The sequence below is a fragment of the Phalaenopsis equestris genome, unplaced genomic scaffold, assembly GCF_001263595.1.
Source record: "Phalaenopsis equestris unplaced genomic scaffold, ASM126359v1 Scaffold000017, whole genome shotgun sequence".
Taxonomy (NCBI): Eukaryota; Viridiplantae; Streptophyta; class Magnoliopsida; order Asparagales; family Orchidaceae; genus Phalaenopsis; species Phalaenopsis equestris.
Window position 1 is genome coordinate 15,001 of NW_018164459.1, and position 16,926 is coordinate 31,926.

A 16,926-nucleotide genomic window follows, 5' to 3' on the forward strand; every position below is an offset into this window, starting at 1 on the left:
ATGAATATATTCCTCTAGAAGCATGTAATTTCATAAGTTTGGCCTTTGAGTATATAAGTCTTGAGTTATTTCAAGTATAAATAATTCATATATAATTAAGTTCATATTGTTAATATTTTTTGCATGATAAAAAATTCTGTCAAATCATATTTTGTATGAAAAATAAAAATATATTTTGTAAGCATATGGATTAACCTTAAACATGAAGAGTATAAACATGAAAGGTTTGAGTTCAATTCTTTCAAGTATAGGACTCAAACACATGACAATCATAAGAAAAAAAAACAAGAACCCATAGTATAGAAGACTCAATGGTAACAGTTAGGGAAATGTGGCAAATATCGGAGAGAAAATCTTTCTCATTCAACGAAAAACATTTTACTAGAGGCTGGCCTATACCAAATAAACCTACTGTATCAAGATATATAAAATGAAGAAAATCATTGCAAGACCTAGTGTAATAATATTGGAGAGGATTTTGTATGCTTTTTTTTCCTTTTATCTGAATAACTAATTAAATTAATCAAGAGAAGTTACAGGCACAGAAAAAAGATTGTGGTTGGCCTTAATAACATGTAACTACATAAGAAAACAAGTTAATAGTACAGACAAAATTGCGGTTGGCTTCAGGAAACATTAAAGTACAAACTACAAAGTAAACATCATGGCTGAAAGCAATTACCAAAATCATACCTCTGTGATCAACCTTAATTGATGAACATAGTCTCTGCCTGGAAATAGAGGTTCTCGAGTTACAATCTCACCAAGTATGCACCCCACAGACCAAATATCAATAGCAGCAGTATACTCTGAACAATTTAGTAGAAGTTCAGGTGCTCGATACCAACGAGTAACAACATACTCCGTCATGAAATCGGTTTCTGATGTCGTCCTGGCAAGGCCAAAATCTCCTATCTTAAGATCACAGTTCGCATTTAGCAGCAAATTGCTTGGCTTGAGGTCACGGTGTAAAACATGTGCAGAATGAACATATTTTAATCCTCGTAAAATCTGATAAAGAAAATACTGCAAGCCAAAAAGCTGTCTCATAAGATTTATATGCATTAAAAAACTCTTTTGTCACACTGCAAGCAATGGTAAAACAGATAAGGCCATACTTAACAGAATTTGCCATTTACATTTGGTGTGTATACTAACAATGCAAAAATAATTCTGACATCTTTAGAAATTCGGAAGCAACAGAATTAGTTACACAAAGAGTACTGAAGTTTGTTCAGCTATGAACCAAGCTTATAATTTTGAAAATCTCCATATTATGTTATGAGATGATTGTACTTAAGCAAAAAATAATAATTGAACTAAATGCATCTAACTAATTCACAATTAGAAGTAAATTCATCCAGGCATTACACTAAGGAAAATTTTAGAGTTTCTACAAGGCAGAATCTACAAGATAGATAGATGTATGAAATATGAAAGTACTTAATGTTGTCCCAAGTCAAAAAAAAAAATCATAAATACAAGTCAAAATCATATTTTAATGACCAAAAATAGCTAGAAAAAGAGAAGCAGGGAACCTGGCAATGATCATCTGTCAATTGCTGATTAGAACGAATTATCTGCTGAAGGTCAGTATCCATCAGTTCATAAACAATATATACATCATTGAAGTTTTCCCTTAGGGGAGGGCGGATGATGTCCTTGATGGCAATAATCTACAGAGGTAAAATAACTGAATTGTTTGAGTACTGCAACTAAGAGAAACAGCAAGTTGCAATAGTTAAACAAACTAGATTTTTCATAATTGTCGAGCTCATTTAACTTTATCAAGCAAGAATACATATTCTTTATTATTATTGAAACCATAATCTGTAGTGATACTTCTGTTCAGTTTTTTAAGTTTTGCCTTAGTTTTCTGAAAGGAACTGACAAAAAAAGTAATGAAGTCTAAAAATCTTCAACTCCAGCAGAAACACCCCGCAATATGTTCATCGGAATGCATAAAATATAATTAATCAAGCTGTTAACTCCAAGATACTTCAAAAAAAGTCAAAAGGTATCACTTGATTTTGATGTGAATTCAAATTTTTCACCCAGTACCGTAATTTCGTAGTATATTCTTTGTTGTCTAAAAAAGAACTATTTGACCTCCATTAATTGATGATAACAATATGTAGACTTTTCATAAGAATAAGCTGAATTACTTAAAATATTATAGCAGACTGTAACTCTAATCATATTAATGTTTTACTAAGAAGATCATTATAGGTGGTACGGTAATTAATATCAAGTTAGACGTTAGCTTTATGTAATTACTATGTTGCACAATAACATGAGTAGATTACTGCCAAATATCATCATAGACAAAAATATAGTAATAAGATGGTCACTAAATTAATGTTTATATACTTTACACGACTCCTAGAATAGTGGCACAACATAATAAGTTCAATTGTATATTTTAGATCATCATCATCAGCATTAGCTTATCCCAGCAATTTCGGGTTAGCTTTAGAAATTCTCATCTTTCATTCATTGATGTCAAGCTCAAAATTACGTCTTAAACCAATTTTTGGTAGCGCTTCAAATTAGATTATTCCAAGATCTTTAGTTTGTTGTGGAAATGGTTCTTTGTGTTCGAACTCACATGAGTGGAGTGGGGGAGTTTACGATTGAAGGTGAAAAGGTTAGATCCACCAAAAAAGAGGAGATTCAGTGTGCCTTGACTAAATTAGAGTTTTTGCAGATGGAGAGACTAAAGCATAAAATAAAATATGGAGTTTGTGCAAAATATTCTAGGTTATTAGGGTCAAGAACTCGAAGCAATATTAAAATTAGGTCATAAAACCATAATTTTGGTTGAGTGGATGTTTGGCTCTAGTTCTTTGATATTTTCTAAAAAAGAAAAGAAATAAAATGATCCTCCAACTATTTGTGGAAGGCCAAATTTTGTCACGGACTATATAAAAGATTTGCTTTAGTCCTTGTTCTTGTAAATTAGAAGTCAAATTGAACCAATTATGAAAAATAACAAAAAATTATGTTACAATAAACTAGTGATGCTAAAAAAGAGAGTATCTTAGGAATTTATTTTTTTTTTTTAATAAAATCTATTAAGTGGATTTTTTTAAGTTTGAGATATTTTGCAAGAAACTTATTAATACTGATTGCCATAATTTAAATTTTAATATGTAATCATAGAACCTAAGAAAATGAAGTAAAAAATATTGAGAATGTTATCGCTAAATTCTATCCCAAATAAGTTTAGTATATTAAAATTTATAAAAAATTTAAGAAAAAGATGTAAATTACTATAATACTATCATTTTAACACCAATTAGTAACTACAACATCAATATTTTTTTTTATTTTAATGGCAAGATTATTTTGGCTCCTACTTTAAGAATTAACATGACTAAAGCAAACTTTTTATCTAGTCCTAAAATAGCCCCTCACAAGTAATCATAGAACCATTTTGATTATTTTCTCTTCTCCAAACACATGGTTAAATTTTACTTTATTGGGGTGAGAAGAGATGGGGGAAGATTAGATAATAAAATTTAATTCAAAATTAAAAAAAATGCTTAAATAACATTTTATAAAAAAATATGCCTATCGGCCACTAAACGCAAGCGAAGAGAGAAAAATCTAGAAAATAATTAAACATTTCCATCCAAATGTTAAAAAATGATGCCCCAAAGCAATAACAGCATAATTAAACAAGTTCTAATGAATTTCAAAATTATAAAATGTAGGGGAGTAGGAAGCTGCCCCTTGATTTGTGGATCATGGTTGATGTGGCACTTACAGTTGACTTGGGCTGATTTTAGAGCTCTCCTTGGCCGTCTCGGAGTTTAGGTTTCAACTCATGCCGACTTCCATTTGACTCACACCAAACCATGAGTCCATAAAGAACTACTCTTGGCAAATTTTAGCCAATACAAAGTCTTGACTAGTCTCCACTGTTCTTACACCTTATGACTTACTGATTACCCCTATATTAACTTTACGCCCTTATGCATATATTACATTTATCCCAGAGTTTCCTAAACCCAACAAATAAATTCAATAACAAAGAATATTTTTACTCACATGTTAACATGAACAAAAACGCATGCATTCACATGCATTCAAAGTTGGTCATTATCATAACTTATATTTTATATAACTTGTGATAAGCCTATAATGCAATACATCAATTTTACAAAAATATTGTAGCATGACTTCTACCAAAATTTCCTTTAGTCTATATTTTTTTCTTTCAAATCCTTTTGCATTAATTTATGTCTTTCATAGGTGCAATTTACTCTTCATTATGCATGCTCAAACCATATAAGTTTATTATCCAATAATTTATCTTCAAAAGATACTACACCAACCATCCCTCTGATATAAGTATCAAAATCATTAATTTTGACATATATCCATCTTAACATTTTCATTTCATCTAAAATTAATTTTTTAATCAATGATTTCTTTATTTCCCACACACTGAGAACAATTTTTTATTGAACTTAGTTTTTAGCCATCATGATATTCCCTAATTACATAACACTCCTATGAAAATTCTCAAATTTAAGCAAACGAACTTACTCCAAAAGTTACATCATTTATATCCACATTCGTCTATAGAATGAATATAATATGCTTAAATTTATCACATCAAGTTATTACATCGTCTTTAGGGATATTGGCTAAAAGCTAGTAATATCACACGCACTAAAATTATTCTACAAATTTCAAACATTTTATCTTTTAAACATTTTCATCAATGTTCCAAACTTCAATTTATTTTAAAATGGATTCATAAATTAGAATTGTCATAATTAAATGTACATCAACATATTTGACCATGAATAGCTTTTGTAAGCTACTTTCTAACAAGCATAAGAAGAGGCATACTTAATACTTACCATTAATGGAAATTGTCAGAATTTTAAGAATTTTCATTTTTGATATCTTTTATTTTTATTATTTTCTGTTTTTAATAGTTTATTGCTTTTAGAATTAGATATTTGTTGGTAATTTTTATGTCCTTTTTATAACATGAGGACTTCGTGTATTTTCTAATGTGATGACCTTCCCCTTTTATTTATCTTGTGAGTCATTGAAAATTAAAGAGGAATAATATTTTTCCCCTACGAAATACATGATATTAGAGCCCATCTTCGCAATTGAAAAGACGACTTCATCTCATTGAGATTGTCTGCAGGTTTTGTTGCGTGACTGCTACTCCCTCCCGAGTTAGCCCAATGCCATCATCTTTGTGATCGATTTTGTTGTGTGACTCCTACTTCCTCCTAAGTTCACCCAATGCCACTATCTTCGTGATCGACCCCTCATGATACAGTCTCGATCATAGCTAGTTGGGAAGGCAACGATTGCATCGCGACATTTGGAGATCCCTCACGAGAACATCGCAATTAGAGCTCATAGGGAAGGCAACAACTGGATTGTGGCGTTCAAAGACCCTCGCAATAGAGTCATTATTAGAGCTAGCAGGGAAGGCAACTACTGGATCGCGACATTCACAGACCCGAACTTCTTGTCCTTCTCTTTTGAACTGGAAGCCGCTTCTAAGTACAAGATTCTTTCTAGTAGGGACATTAGCCGCCACCTCTATTTTTTCTTTCACTTTCACAGTTTTTTTTTGTTTTTTGGCAGTAGGCTTTTTTGTCGGTTTCTTCTCGTTCTTCGGTGCCATTAAAATTTGTAATTTGAGGAATAAAAGACTTCTTTCCATTCCTCCTCTAGTTTTCAAGGAGAAGGCATTTGTTCCAGAGTGTCATGAACAGGAGAATCGAACTAGATCGAAAGTAGGCCCATCAAATATTCAATCTCCTTCAACCCTTCGGCTTCTTCGATGCTAAAATAGCCAACTTCTCCAATACTCAAATTTAAGAGCCGAAATAAAAAGTGGTCGAAATTGACTCAAATTTTTGGGCTCGTCCTCTTCTCGTCTCTAATGATGTCATACAAATCGACGATGAATAACGCCCAAAGAAATTCTACCATTTCTATTATTTTCAGTAATTCCAAAACCATTTTGCCCTACCCATGGTGGAGTGAGCATTACAAAAAATTATAGCACATGAACAAGGCATGTTGGATGCTTCATCGTGAACCAACAAATTGGAAACCCAAATCCAAACTTGAAAGTTGGGTCTATCAAGCCACTACTAGTAAAACTCGAGAACCTTCTACCTACTAGGATGCAATACATTTCACAAAGGAGCGAAGGAGCAATTAGAGCACCTACACAAGTTGTTTCAATCACCAAAATTGTCACTAACTTCGTCTTTTGTACAGAAGGATAGTTGTCTATCCACTGCATTAATACGTGTTAACTCTAATTTTTGTATTCTTGGATACTTGATTCTGACACAATTGATCATATAATTGGTTCATCTTATAGACCTTGTGAAGGCAATAACAAAGTCAAAATTGGCAATGGTTCTCACTCGACTCAATAATTGTCGAGATAAGAACTGTCAAATTCACATCGTTGTTAACCCTTCGTGATGTGTTCCATGTTCCCAACTTGTTTTGTAATCTATTGCATATTAGCAAAATTACTTCTGACAATTAGTATCAAGTTAATTTCTACTCTTCTTGTTGTGAGTTTTAAGAATTGATCACTGGGAGAATGATTGATAGAGCTAAGGAAAAGAATGGACTATATTATTTTGATAATGGACCTCATGAAAATAAATAATGCCAAGATACTCGTTTAAAATTTGATTTTGTTTCTAAAGACATTAATATTATGCTATGGCTTTATACATTAAACCATACTAGTTTCCAGTTTATAAAATTCTTGTTTCTCAATTTATTTAAAAATAAAATATTTGTCACCCTTTTAATGTGAAGTTTATCGATTTGTTAAACATAATTGTGTTTTTTTTTTCCTTCCTCAAATTTACAAACTAACTACACATTTCACTCCGATTTATAGTGATATATAGGATCCTTGTAAACATCATACACACTCTGACAAAAATAATTTGTTACATTTAGTGATGATCAGACAATGTTAAGTTGAATGCATTTAATGAAAGAAAAATATGAAAAACCTAAAGTGGAAACAATTTTAAAAAAAATTATATTGGTAAAAACACAATTTTAAAAACAATCCAAATATTGAGTGATAATGGCTGCAAGAGTATTTCAAAAATATTTTGGGATTTTTTTTTTAAAGTAGTTCATCAAAGCTCTTATGTCAACAAAACGCAACGAAATGATGTGACAGAAAAAAAACAATTATTGGAAGTAGCTCCAGTATTTCTATTTACAAATCAGAAGCCAAAATATCTTTGGGATAAAGCAATTTTTACTACTACATTCATCATTAATAGAGCACCCAATAAAGTGTTGAACTTTGTGTAACACCAGATTTCAATTACCCAGAAGAGTCGAAGGAGAACAAACAAAGAGTCGGGTAACCAAAGAAATAAAGGAAATGAGGAGTCGGAAACCAATTAGACAAGTTCGCCTATAAAACGAAGGGACCAAGGCAAGATTTACTTACCTGAGAGTCAGATAGTGCGGGAGACGTCGAGCGTAAGTTAGGACCTTCCCCTCGTTGGCGTCGGCGTCGAGCAGAGGAGGTGGCGGTTTGGATGATGAGCAGAGGAGAGGAAGCAGGCGTCGCATTAAGAACTCACGCAAAAGAGGAGCAATCGTGCGGCTTTTCCTTTCACAAGAAGTTGTCATGCCCTAGCTTGCTATTGAGGAAGAGATGAGGGAGATCCCTCATGAGTTATTCGACAAATGAGGTGAGGGCTTTATTGAAGTGATTTAATTATAATAATAATATTATTATTATATATATATAAATATATATATTTAAAAAAGCCCAAGGGCTGATATATTAAAAAGTGAAAGATACAGAAGAAGACACCCAACCTACACGATACAACGCACACAAAAATCCCAAAAATAAAAAAGATACATACAATTGGGGACAACCCAATTTAGTCTTGCCTCTGCCTCTAGTTCTTGGAAGGGAGTCAGCTAACAAATTGGTGAGGTGTGTAGTTACCCGTAGTAACCAAAGTATTATTCATCAAATTTCTGAGCTCAAGTAGATCTTTATTCTTCTTCTTCCTCCTAGATGTGTAAACCTGTCATTCCTTATCCGAAGATTGACTCTCTTGCTCGTTCGGATGAGGTGGTAGAACTGTAGTAGAAAGATTGTCAATCGTTGTAACCGCAATAGGTTCTAGTGTGTGTGAAGTATGAGTTGTCGCCTCTGCACCAGATACTTCCTGAAGATGAGGAATTGCAAGGCTCTCCTGATTATCAGTCTGAGCACTATCCTTTATAAGTAAGGATCCTTCAGTAATGTTATCAATAAGGTTTGAAGGTGTAGGCCGCTCAGCAAAGCCATCCAACATCACATCAATCGTAGAAACAAAAACAGTATTGACAAGAGGGGATACACAGGGGCAATTAAATCCGACACCAAATCCTTTCTTGTGGTAATTTCCTCCACATGTTGAGCAGATGTGTCCAGAGCAGTGGGCTTACACCTATCCTTATTCACTTGAGCTTTAGATTTCAAATTAGGATGCAGCCTGTGATATTTATCAAGGGTATGCCCAAACATCTTACAGTGGGTACAATAAAAAGGTCTATGTTCCATGATAATTTTTTGCAAATATACATTATGAGTTGTGTTCAACCAGACTTCAGTAATATCAGTTAAAGTAATATCCCTTTGCACAAGTATTCTGGCTACAGAAGGTCAATTAGATTGAAGATGGGTAGATCTAGCTTCATAGGATCTCCACGTATGACCCCAATAGAGTAGAAAACCTGATGATTAAAAAAATGCAACTTGAGACTAGGTAAACTAAACCATACTGCTACAATGAGAGACTCATGATTTGGGTCAAACCAGGAGACCACTTGAGTAACTTCATTGACTTGCCTGCAATTTTAAGATATTTTTTAGAAAAAATTTGAGCATAGTCTTCAACCACAATTAACTTAATCAACAAATGTCTCCCATCAAAGAGTCTCAGTTTCCACTTGCCTACAAGTTGAAAATCATCAAAACTTTTTATAATAACTTTCATAGGTGGGTGCTTCCACTGAAATTTTTCAATAAGAGCAAACTTGCATTTCTCAGTCAGGATTGAAATTTCTAAATCAGAGAAAAAGAGTGTTGCTTGCCCATCTTTCCTACTTGTCCTATTAACAAAAGGGCAGTCATCTGTACCATAACGACATTCCTTATAGTTTGAGGGAAAGACAACAGTAGACTCCACTAGATGATTACCCACCACGTTGGCGAATGAGGCTTTGCTAGGTTCAACCAAAGGACGAAGCGCCATCAAAGCATGGAGTGACGCTCTGATATAAGCGCAGTAGGTGAGACACAAAAATATCGGTGTCGAAACAGTCAAAGGATGTCGCGGAAGACTCGTAGACCCTTCAGCCTGCAGACGATCCCGCAGAGATGCGCACTCGATCGCGAGTTGAAACAGTCGAAGGGCACCGCAGAAGACTCGCGGACCCTTTAGCCTGTAGGCAATCCCGCAGAGATGCGCACAATACCGCTGAAGAGGAGCCTCGATCGCGAGCCCTTTAGCTTGCCTCACGGAAGCACTCCCGCAGAAACGCGCACGACGCCGCAGAAGAAGAGTAGCGAGGATGGCGCACGAAACAGACGAAAACAGTGAAAGAGCGAGCACTAACAGTGGAGCAGAAACCAGAGTTTGCCATAGTGGCAAAATCCTAGCAATATTGTTATTATTATTATTATTATTATATATATATATATATATATATATAATGAAAAAATAAACATGGTTATTTAAAGTAAAATAATGAAAATTTTTAGTTAATTAAAATAATTTAAATTATTATATATGTAATAACATAATGAATTAAAATTTAATAGGAATACTATGTTTATTTTCGGCGTTCCATTTTAGAAGAGTTGATTCTAGTTAAATCAAATAGCAAATTAATCATCATCGAAGTGAGTACTCATATTTTTATACTATGGTAGTAATTTGATTCTTCTAAATCAAACACATTTACTAGTACAATCACTAGAAATATATTATTGCAAACTTGGAATTTTGCATTTTAGTAAATTTTTGCTCATATTGTAGAAATGATATGTGTGCGCAGTATTATTTAAATTATTAAAAATATTAAATGATTTATAAGAATATTAACTACTAGGCAAATGAAAGATAAATATTTATTATTAGAAAGTGATATGAATGTGCATGATTGAATATGATAGAATCATCCCTTGTTGATATTATTATGAGAACGTTAAAGTACCGTGCACGTAAATAAAAAAAATATTGATATTAATGTGTCTTAATTGACACAATTTTTAGATGGTGCTCTTTAAACGATTGTACAGAATATAAAATGATATTTGTATGTTATTGATATAATAAGATTTATTAAATAGTATCTGAAATATTTATAATGATTTATTAAAAGCTTAACTAACATGCATATTATTTTTCTTTTCCATTATATTACTGTGGTTTAAGGATATGAGTATTCATCTGCTTGTTTAGTTCATTGTTATTTAAACTGACTTTTCAAATTAATTAAAAGATGAATGATATAAGACAAAACGTTTATAGAATACAAGAACCGGTAATGTGATAAACTTAGTGTTACAATTTTAATTTAATTTGATTAATGATTCTTTCATTTGTTAAATAGGAATTGAATATAGAAAATTTTCATTAATTTTAAAATACGGTTACAACAATACTCGAAAATAAAATAACAACACAAACACAAAATAACACAAGAAAACACCCCTAAATATATTCCAATAGTTGATAGAGATCGGCGAGATAGATCGAGATGGCTAGCGAGATTGGTGACAACAACGAAGTGTGGGTGACTGCGAGGGGAAGGAGAAGAACAGTAAGGACAACAAGTGAAAGGATTGTAGGTGGCCAACAGTGGTAGTGGGATGGTTAGGAGGAGCTTGAACTCAGTTAGACAGGTCGGTAATCAGCAATAATCGGTAGGAAAGGGGCGGCATGTTTTTTGGGTGAGAGGAGTGGAGTGAGGAGAAAGTTTGAAAATGTAGTAGAGAATGATACATTCACCAACTTGGAGAAGGGAATAGCCGGAGGACCACCATTTCCTCGGATATAGCCCACAAAGAGGAAATGTACTCCACACAAGAGATCTGAAGACAATACAACCAGAACTGAACTCCTAAACACAGCTAGAATGAAAATTTAGAGGCTCAACCCAGGTAGAGGAAACTTCTATACAAAAGGAATAGGTGGGAAGCCAAAAAAAATCCATAAATAACTTCCCAATTGAAGATGATTGCGGCAAACTTGCGATGCACCATCCTGGACCGCGAAAGTTGGCGATCCCTCCATTGTTCCCATCTTTGTGCTAAAGGATCGCAGGAATTCACGATCCCTCCCAGTCGTGTGTGCTCTACCCTCTTTCATGAAACTGACTTTCCTGACATAATTTCAGTTGTATTTTTCCTGTATTGGAAGCGGGTGTCTCGGTCCTCTCATCTAGTATTATTACTAAAATTGGTTCTACAGACGTTGTTATGCTAAAAATGGATTATGTGACCTCAGACTCTGTCGAAGGAAGGAAAGTGATGCGCTTCCCGTCCTTGGTGAAAGAATATATGTTTTTATATCAGGCATGCTAAGCCTTTTAGTTGTATTGTCAAGGTCGTCTCAACAAAAGGTGACAGGCATCTATAGGAACCACGTCACAACACACCTGGTCTTGCAGCTGGCCTCTGATCGAAAATTCTACCAAGCATCTTTAGTCAATGTTGACCAGATTCTCCTTCAGCCATGTCAGTGAATATGGCTGGAAATGTCTCCAAGTTGCGATTCATAATTTCTTTACCATATGTGTCGGTGCCACGTTCTTGCTACCTTTGTCGTTGATGATGAGACACATATCTTTTTGTTCATAATGTAGCGGTTGCAGAATATGTTGTGGAGAAGCCACTGCAAATCCCTCGTGTCCTCTATTTGTAGAATTCATCGAATCATGAGCGCTTTTTCGTCTGGTGGAAGCTGATACACCTCACCCTGCTCTTCAATTTTCTCATTGTTGCTTATCTTTTTTACGGCGCCTTGATCTCTGAGTGTGACAACCCTGCTCATGAGGCAACTAGAGACTATGTGGCCGTAGTCGTGACATCAGTAGCACTTCCTGGTCGGTACCGTGTTGGAGGAGCTGCCATTCTCCTATTTCATCCCTCTTTGTTTCGTAGTGTCATTCCTTTATCTGGGAATGCTTGTGTCTCCTGAGATATCCCTGTCAGTTTGGTAATTGTAGGTGATAGCCTGCCTGAAGGTAGTTGCATGAAAGATGATTGTTATCGACTCTGCTTATGTTGCATTTCCACTTTCAAGGCTAATGGATGGACATCCTTTAGCATTAACTATGGCTAAAACTGTATCACATTTCTTATGATGGGTTTCAGAATCCCAAGATATCAGGCTATCATATGTTTCTCTGGCTCTGTCAGGTCGTATTTCAGTTGTAAGTGGTCGAATTGGGCTGTGAATTTTTCTGAAAGATCTCTCTGCAGCAAGTTGCGAAGCTTCAGAAACATATCCAGGCGATAATGGGTGGGAGGTAATTTTTTTTGCATTACCTTCTTCATCTTCTCCCACCTAGTGATCTTTTCGAGACATTCCCTCTTCCTCTGCCTCTGCACATTTTCCCACCATAAGAAAGCGCTCTTCTTCAGCTTAATAGCGGCTAACTTGACCCGTTTGTCTTTCGGTACATCTTTATATTCGAAAGTCCGTTCAACGGATTGCAACCAGTCGATAAACTCATCGGGATCCATAGCTCCTTCAAATTCTGGAAGGTCCGTCTTGATGTCAAAATCCTACTGACCTCGACAAAAAGCCTCTTCTCTCGGCCTCCTTTGATATTAGATACCAAAACGACATGGTCGATATTCCTCGCCATTGTGATCTTCCCTGTGGAACAAATTCATTTTCTTGTCCCTATCCTCCTTTTGATTTTCTCGATCACGGACGAATGTAACCTCTTCTTAGGTTCCATCATCCATTTCTGCTAGTCTCAGTTGCAGATGACGAATGTCAAATTGGATCTCTTCGCGAGTAAAGCCTAATGTATCTCTTCGCGATGGCATGACTAGAGTTGGTAATTAGAAGAAAAAAAGTTGATGGAGGTGAATTGGGCAACGACAGAGGGTGGGGAACCCTGGGATAGGACTAGGGTTGAGCCTAGCTCTAATACAAAATGATACTGGAACTAGTATGGGAAATAGTGGAAACACAAAAAGTATACTTTCATTAATATTAAAATAAGTTTACAACATGACTCGAATAGAAAATAACAATACAAACACAAAATGACACAAGCAAACAATCTTAAATATATTCGAATAAGTGGTGGAAATCGGTGGGGTGGGTGGGGATGGCAGCAGGGGTGGTGAGAGCAACAAAATGTGGGTGGCAACAACAGAGTGCAGGTGGCAGCGAGGGGAAGGTGTGGAACTATAAGGACAACAAGTGGGAAGGATTGTAGGTGGCCAACAACGATATTGGGGTGGTTAGGAGGAGCTTGAACGAAGTTAGATAGACTGGTCAACAGTAATAATCGGTCAGAAAGGGGGCGACATAGTGTTGGGGTGACAGAGGAAGAGTTCGGCAGATGAGGAGTGGTGTGGGGAGGAGAAGGATTGCGAAAGGTAGAAAAGAATGAAACAATCATCACCTTGGAGAAGAATACAGCTGGAGCACCACCATCTCCTCGAATACAACCCACAAAAGGGAAATGGGATCCACACAGGAGATCTGAAGACAACACAACCATAACTGAACTCCTGCACACATCTAGAATGGTAATTCATAGGCTTCCCCTGGGTGAAGGAAGCTTCTGCACAAAAGAGAAAGGTGGAAAGCCAAAAAGAATCCAGAAATCACTTCCTAATTGAAGAAGAATGCGACAGACTTGCGACACACCATCGTGGATCGCAAAAATTTGCCAACCCTCCACTGTTTCCGTCTTCGCGCAAAAGGATCGCAGGAATTCACTATCCCTCTTTTCTGTCGCGGGTGCTCCTGCTTTCGCAAAATCGTGGGTTCTTGCCCGCGTAGCGAAGCATTGCAAGGCTTGAATTTGGGCACATCTGCAATCGCCCGCATCACTTATTTTCCTGTTTCAATCTTAGTTATTTTCAAAGTCCCGGATCGGGTCATGATAAAAATGATATAAAAGTATAAGGTTTAGAATTAATTAATGTAGTCCGAATGAAACAATAAATATGATAAGTATAAGAAAATTTTAATAATTATAAAATTTAAAGTTAACTCAAGTAATAATTATTATTCATTCAGGCATAGTGATACACCCAAAATCATAGAAGAATTGAATCTCATATAGAAACAAAAAATACAACCCAGTACAAATGTGAACATGAATGGCCTCACCCAAATGATGGCGGCGATGACTCGGTTAATTCAAAAGTCCATATTGTAGTCTATCGAAAGTGATATAGTCGTTGTGGATAAGTACTTGAAGAAATTTCAAGATCTGCGTCCACGTTTGTTCCGGAGAACTGAAGACCCCATTGAAGCGGAGAACTGGCTAATGATGATTGGGAATAAAGTAGATATCATGATTTGTCTGGATGAAAGAAGAGTGAAATTAGCTACGTTTGTGTTGGATGGAGAAGTCGAAAGGTGGTGGTGCGAGGAGAATAATATGGTATGTGCCACTGTTGATCGCTACTTCAGCAAAAAAGTGCTACAAATTTCATTCGGGTTTAAAAGATCGATCAGACAGCTGTTGGCACCTTAAGGGGTCAATGAATACTCGATATTAATGGAACGAACTAGAATAGTAGAGCTCGACTATCAGCGTACTCAAAAGCGTAAAAAAATGCACAAGTGGAAGAGCACTAAAGAAAAGGAAGAACATGTGGATCAATCTGAGGAATCCAATGAGAAGTCCAAGAACAAGTCATGTGGAATCAATAGAGATATGACTAAGGATACTGTAATCACTTGTGCTACATGTGGAAGACAACATAAAATGAATGTTTGATGAGCTCTAAGACTTGTTATTGGTGTCGTAAGTCTGGTTATATAACAAGATATTGTCCATCTCTTGGCAGAAGCGTCGAAGATCAGAAATCAGGTGGAGCGCCTTCACAGAAAATTGCAGGTAGGCAGAAAAAGATAGTCTATAGCTTCATCTCCTACCTAAAGTCAACCAAGACAACATATTAGACCTCGAGTTTATGTCCTTACTCATGGTGAGTCTAAAGAGCCTACTACTGCTGAAGGTGATGAGGTCCAATAAGTTTGGCACATTTCCTACCATACTTCCTTGCTTCAGTAATCGTGTATTATAATCCGAAGTATAGTTGAGTCATTCTGTATCGAGTCTTTACCTTATAGTTATTACTTTTTGTCTTAATGAATGACTATTAGTTTCACGGATAGCTAATGTTGGCTTGCTTAATGAGAAATGACTTGAGATCTGTTTATAAATTTCGATGACAAAATTTTTGTAAATAGAAAAGATTGTAATGTCTGATTTCAATTATCTGGCAGAAGAAACAAGGAGTCGGGCAACCAAAGGGGGAGGAAAGGAAACAAGAGGTTGGAATCCAAGGAGACAAGTTTGCTTGTAAAAGTATGAGACCAAAGCAAGATTTACTTACTTGAGAGTCAAATGGCATGGAAGAAGTCAAGCGTAAGCTAGGATTTTCACTTGGTCGACATCGGTGTCGGGCAAAGAAGGCGGCATCTTCGATGACGAACAGAGGAGAGAAAGTAGGCAACGCGTCGAAAACTCATGCGAAAGAAGAGCAATCATGCGGTTTTGCCCGCTGTGAGTTGTCAAGCCCTAGCTTGTTGTCGAGGAAGAGACGAGGGAGATCCCTTGGTTTTGCCTGCTGTGAGTTGTCAAGCCCTAGCTTGTTGTCGAGGAAGAGACGAGGGAGATCCCTCGTGAGCTCTTCGACAAAAGAGGTAAGGGTTTTTTAAAGTGATTTAATAATAATAATAATATTATAATATAATATATATAACAAAAAAACAAACATGATTATATAAAGTAAATAATTAAAAATATTAGCAAATTAAAATAATTTAAAATTATTAAATTTGTAATAAGATAGTCAATTAGACTTTAATATGAATATCATGTTTATTTTAAATGTTCCATTTTAAAAGAGTTGACTTAAACCACATCAAATAGAAAATTAATCGTCGAGATGAGTACTCGTATTCTTATACTATGTCAATGTTTTGCTTCTCGTAAATCAGATGTATTTACACTCATTAGTTATATTGAAATTATAGCAAACTCAACATTTTGAATTCTAGTGAATTTTTATTCATATTGTCGAAATGATATATTTGCACAACATTATTTAAATTATCATAAATATTGAATGACTTATAAAAATATCGACTGCTATGCAAATGGAAAATGAATGCTTGATATTATAAAATGATATTGATATGCAATTAATATAATAAGATTTATTGAATAGCATCTTAAATGTTCATATTGATTTACTAAAAGCTTAACTGAAATACATATCATTTTTATTTTTCTTTTTATTACTACAGTTTGAGATATGAGTATTTATTGACTTGTTTAGTTTATTGTTAATTAAACTAACATTTTAGGCTAATTTAATTGATTAAAAGATAAACGATAGAAGACAAAATATTTACAGAAGGTGAGGGCAACCAGTAAGAATGTAAACTTAATTTTACTCCTTTAGGGTCTGTTTGGGGCAGCTTATTTGGTGCAGTGGCGTTTTGAAAACGCATCTGGCCAGTTTGGGTAAACTGCGTTTTGGCAGCTTATGCACTTTCAAAACACTGAAAACAGCAACAGCGTTTTCACACTGCACCTATCTAGGTGAGGTGCGGTGACAACTTTCTGGCAACGTTAAAGCTTTTTCTAAAAAATAAAAAATTG

At 35.2% G+C, this 16,926-nt stretch overlaps 1 protein-coding gene across 1 annotated transcript in view; it reads right to left on the bottom strand.

The window, feature by feature from the left end:
• Window positions 1-687: 687 nt before the first annotated feature.
• The window catches only part of LOC110018371 (mitogen-activated protein kinase 2), a 41,206-nt gene continuing 24,967 nt past the window's right edge, over window positions 688-16,926 (bottom strand). The window contains exons 3-4 of the mRNA XM_020715663.1: window positions 1,539-1,676; window positions 688-1,026 (exon numbers count right to left, since the gene is read on the bottom strand). Of these exons, the coding sequence (XP_020571322.1) occupies window positions 688-1,026; window positions 1,539-1,676 (477 nt within the window). The remainder of the gene's footprint in view (window positions 1,027-1,538; window positions 1,677-16,926) is intronic.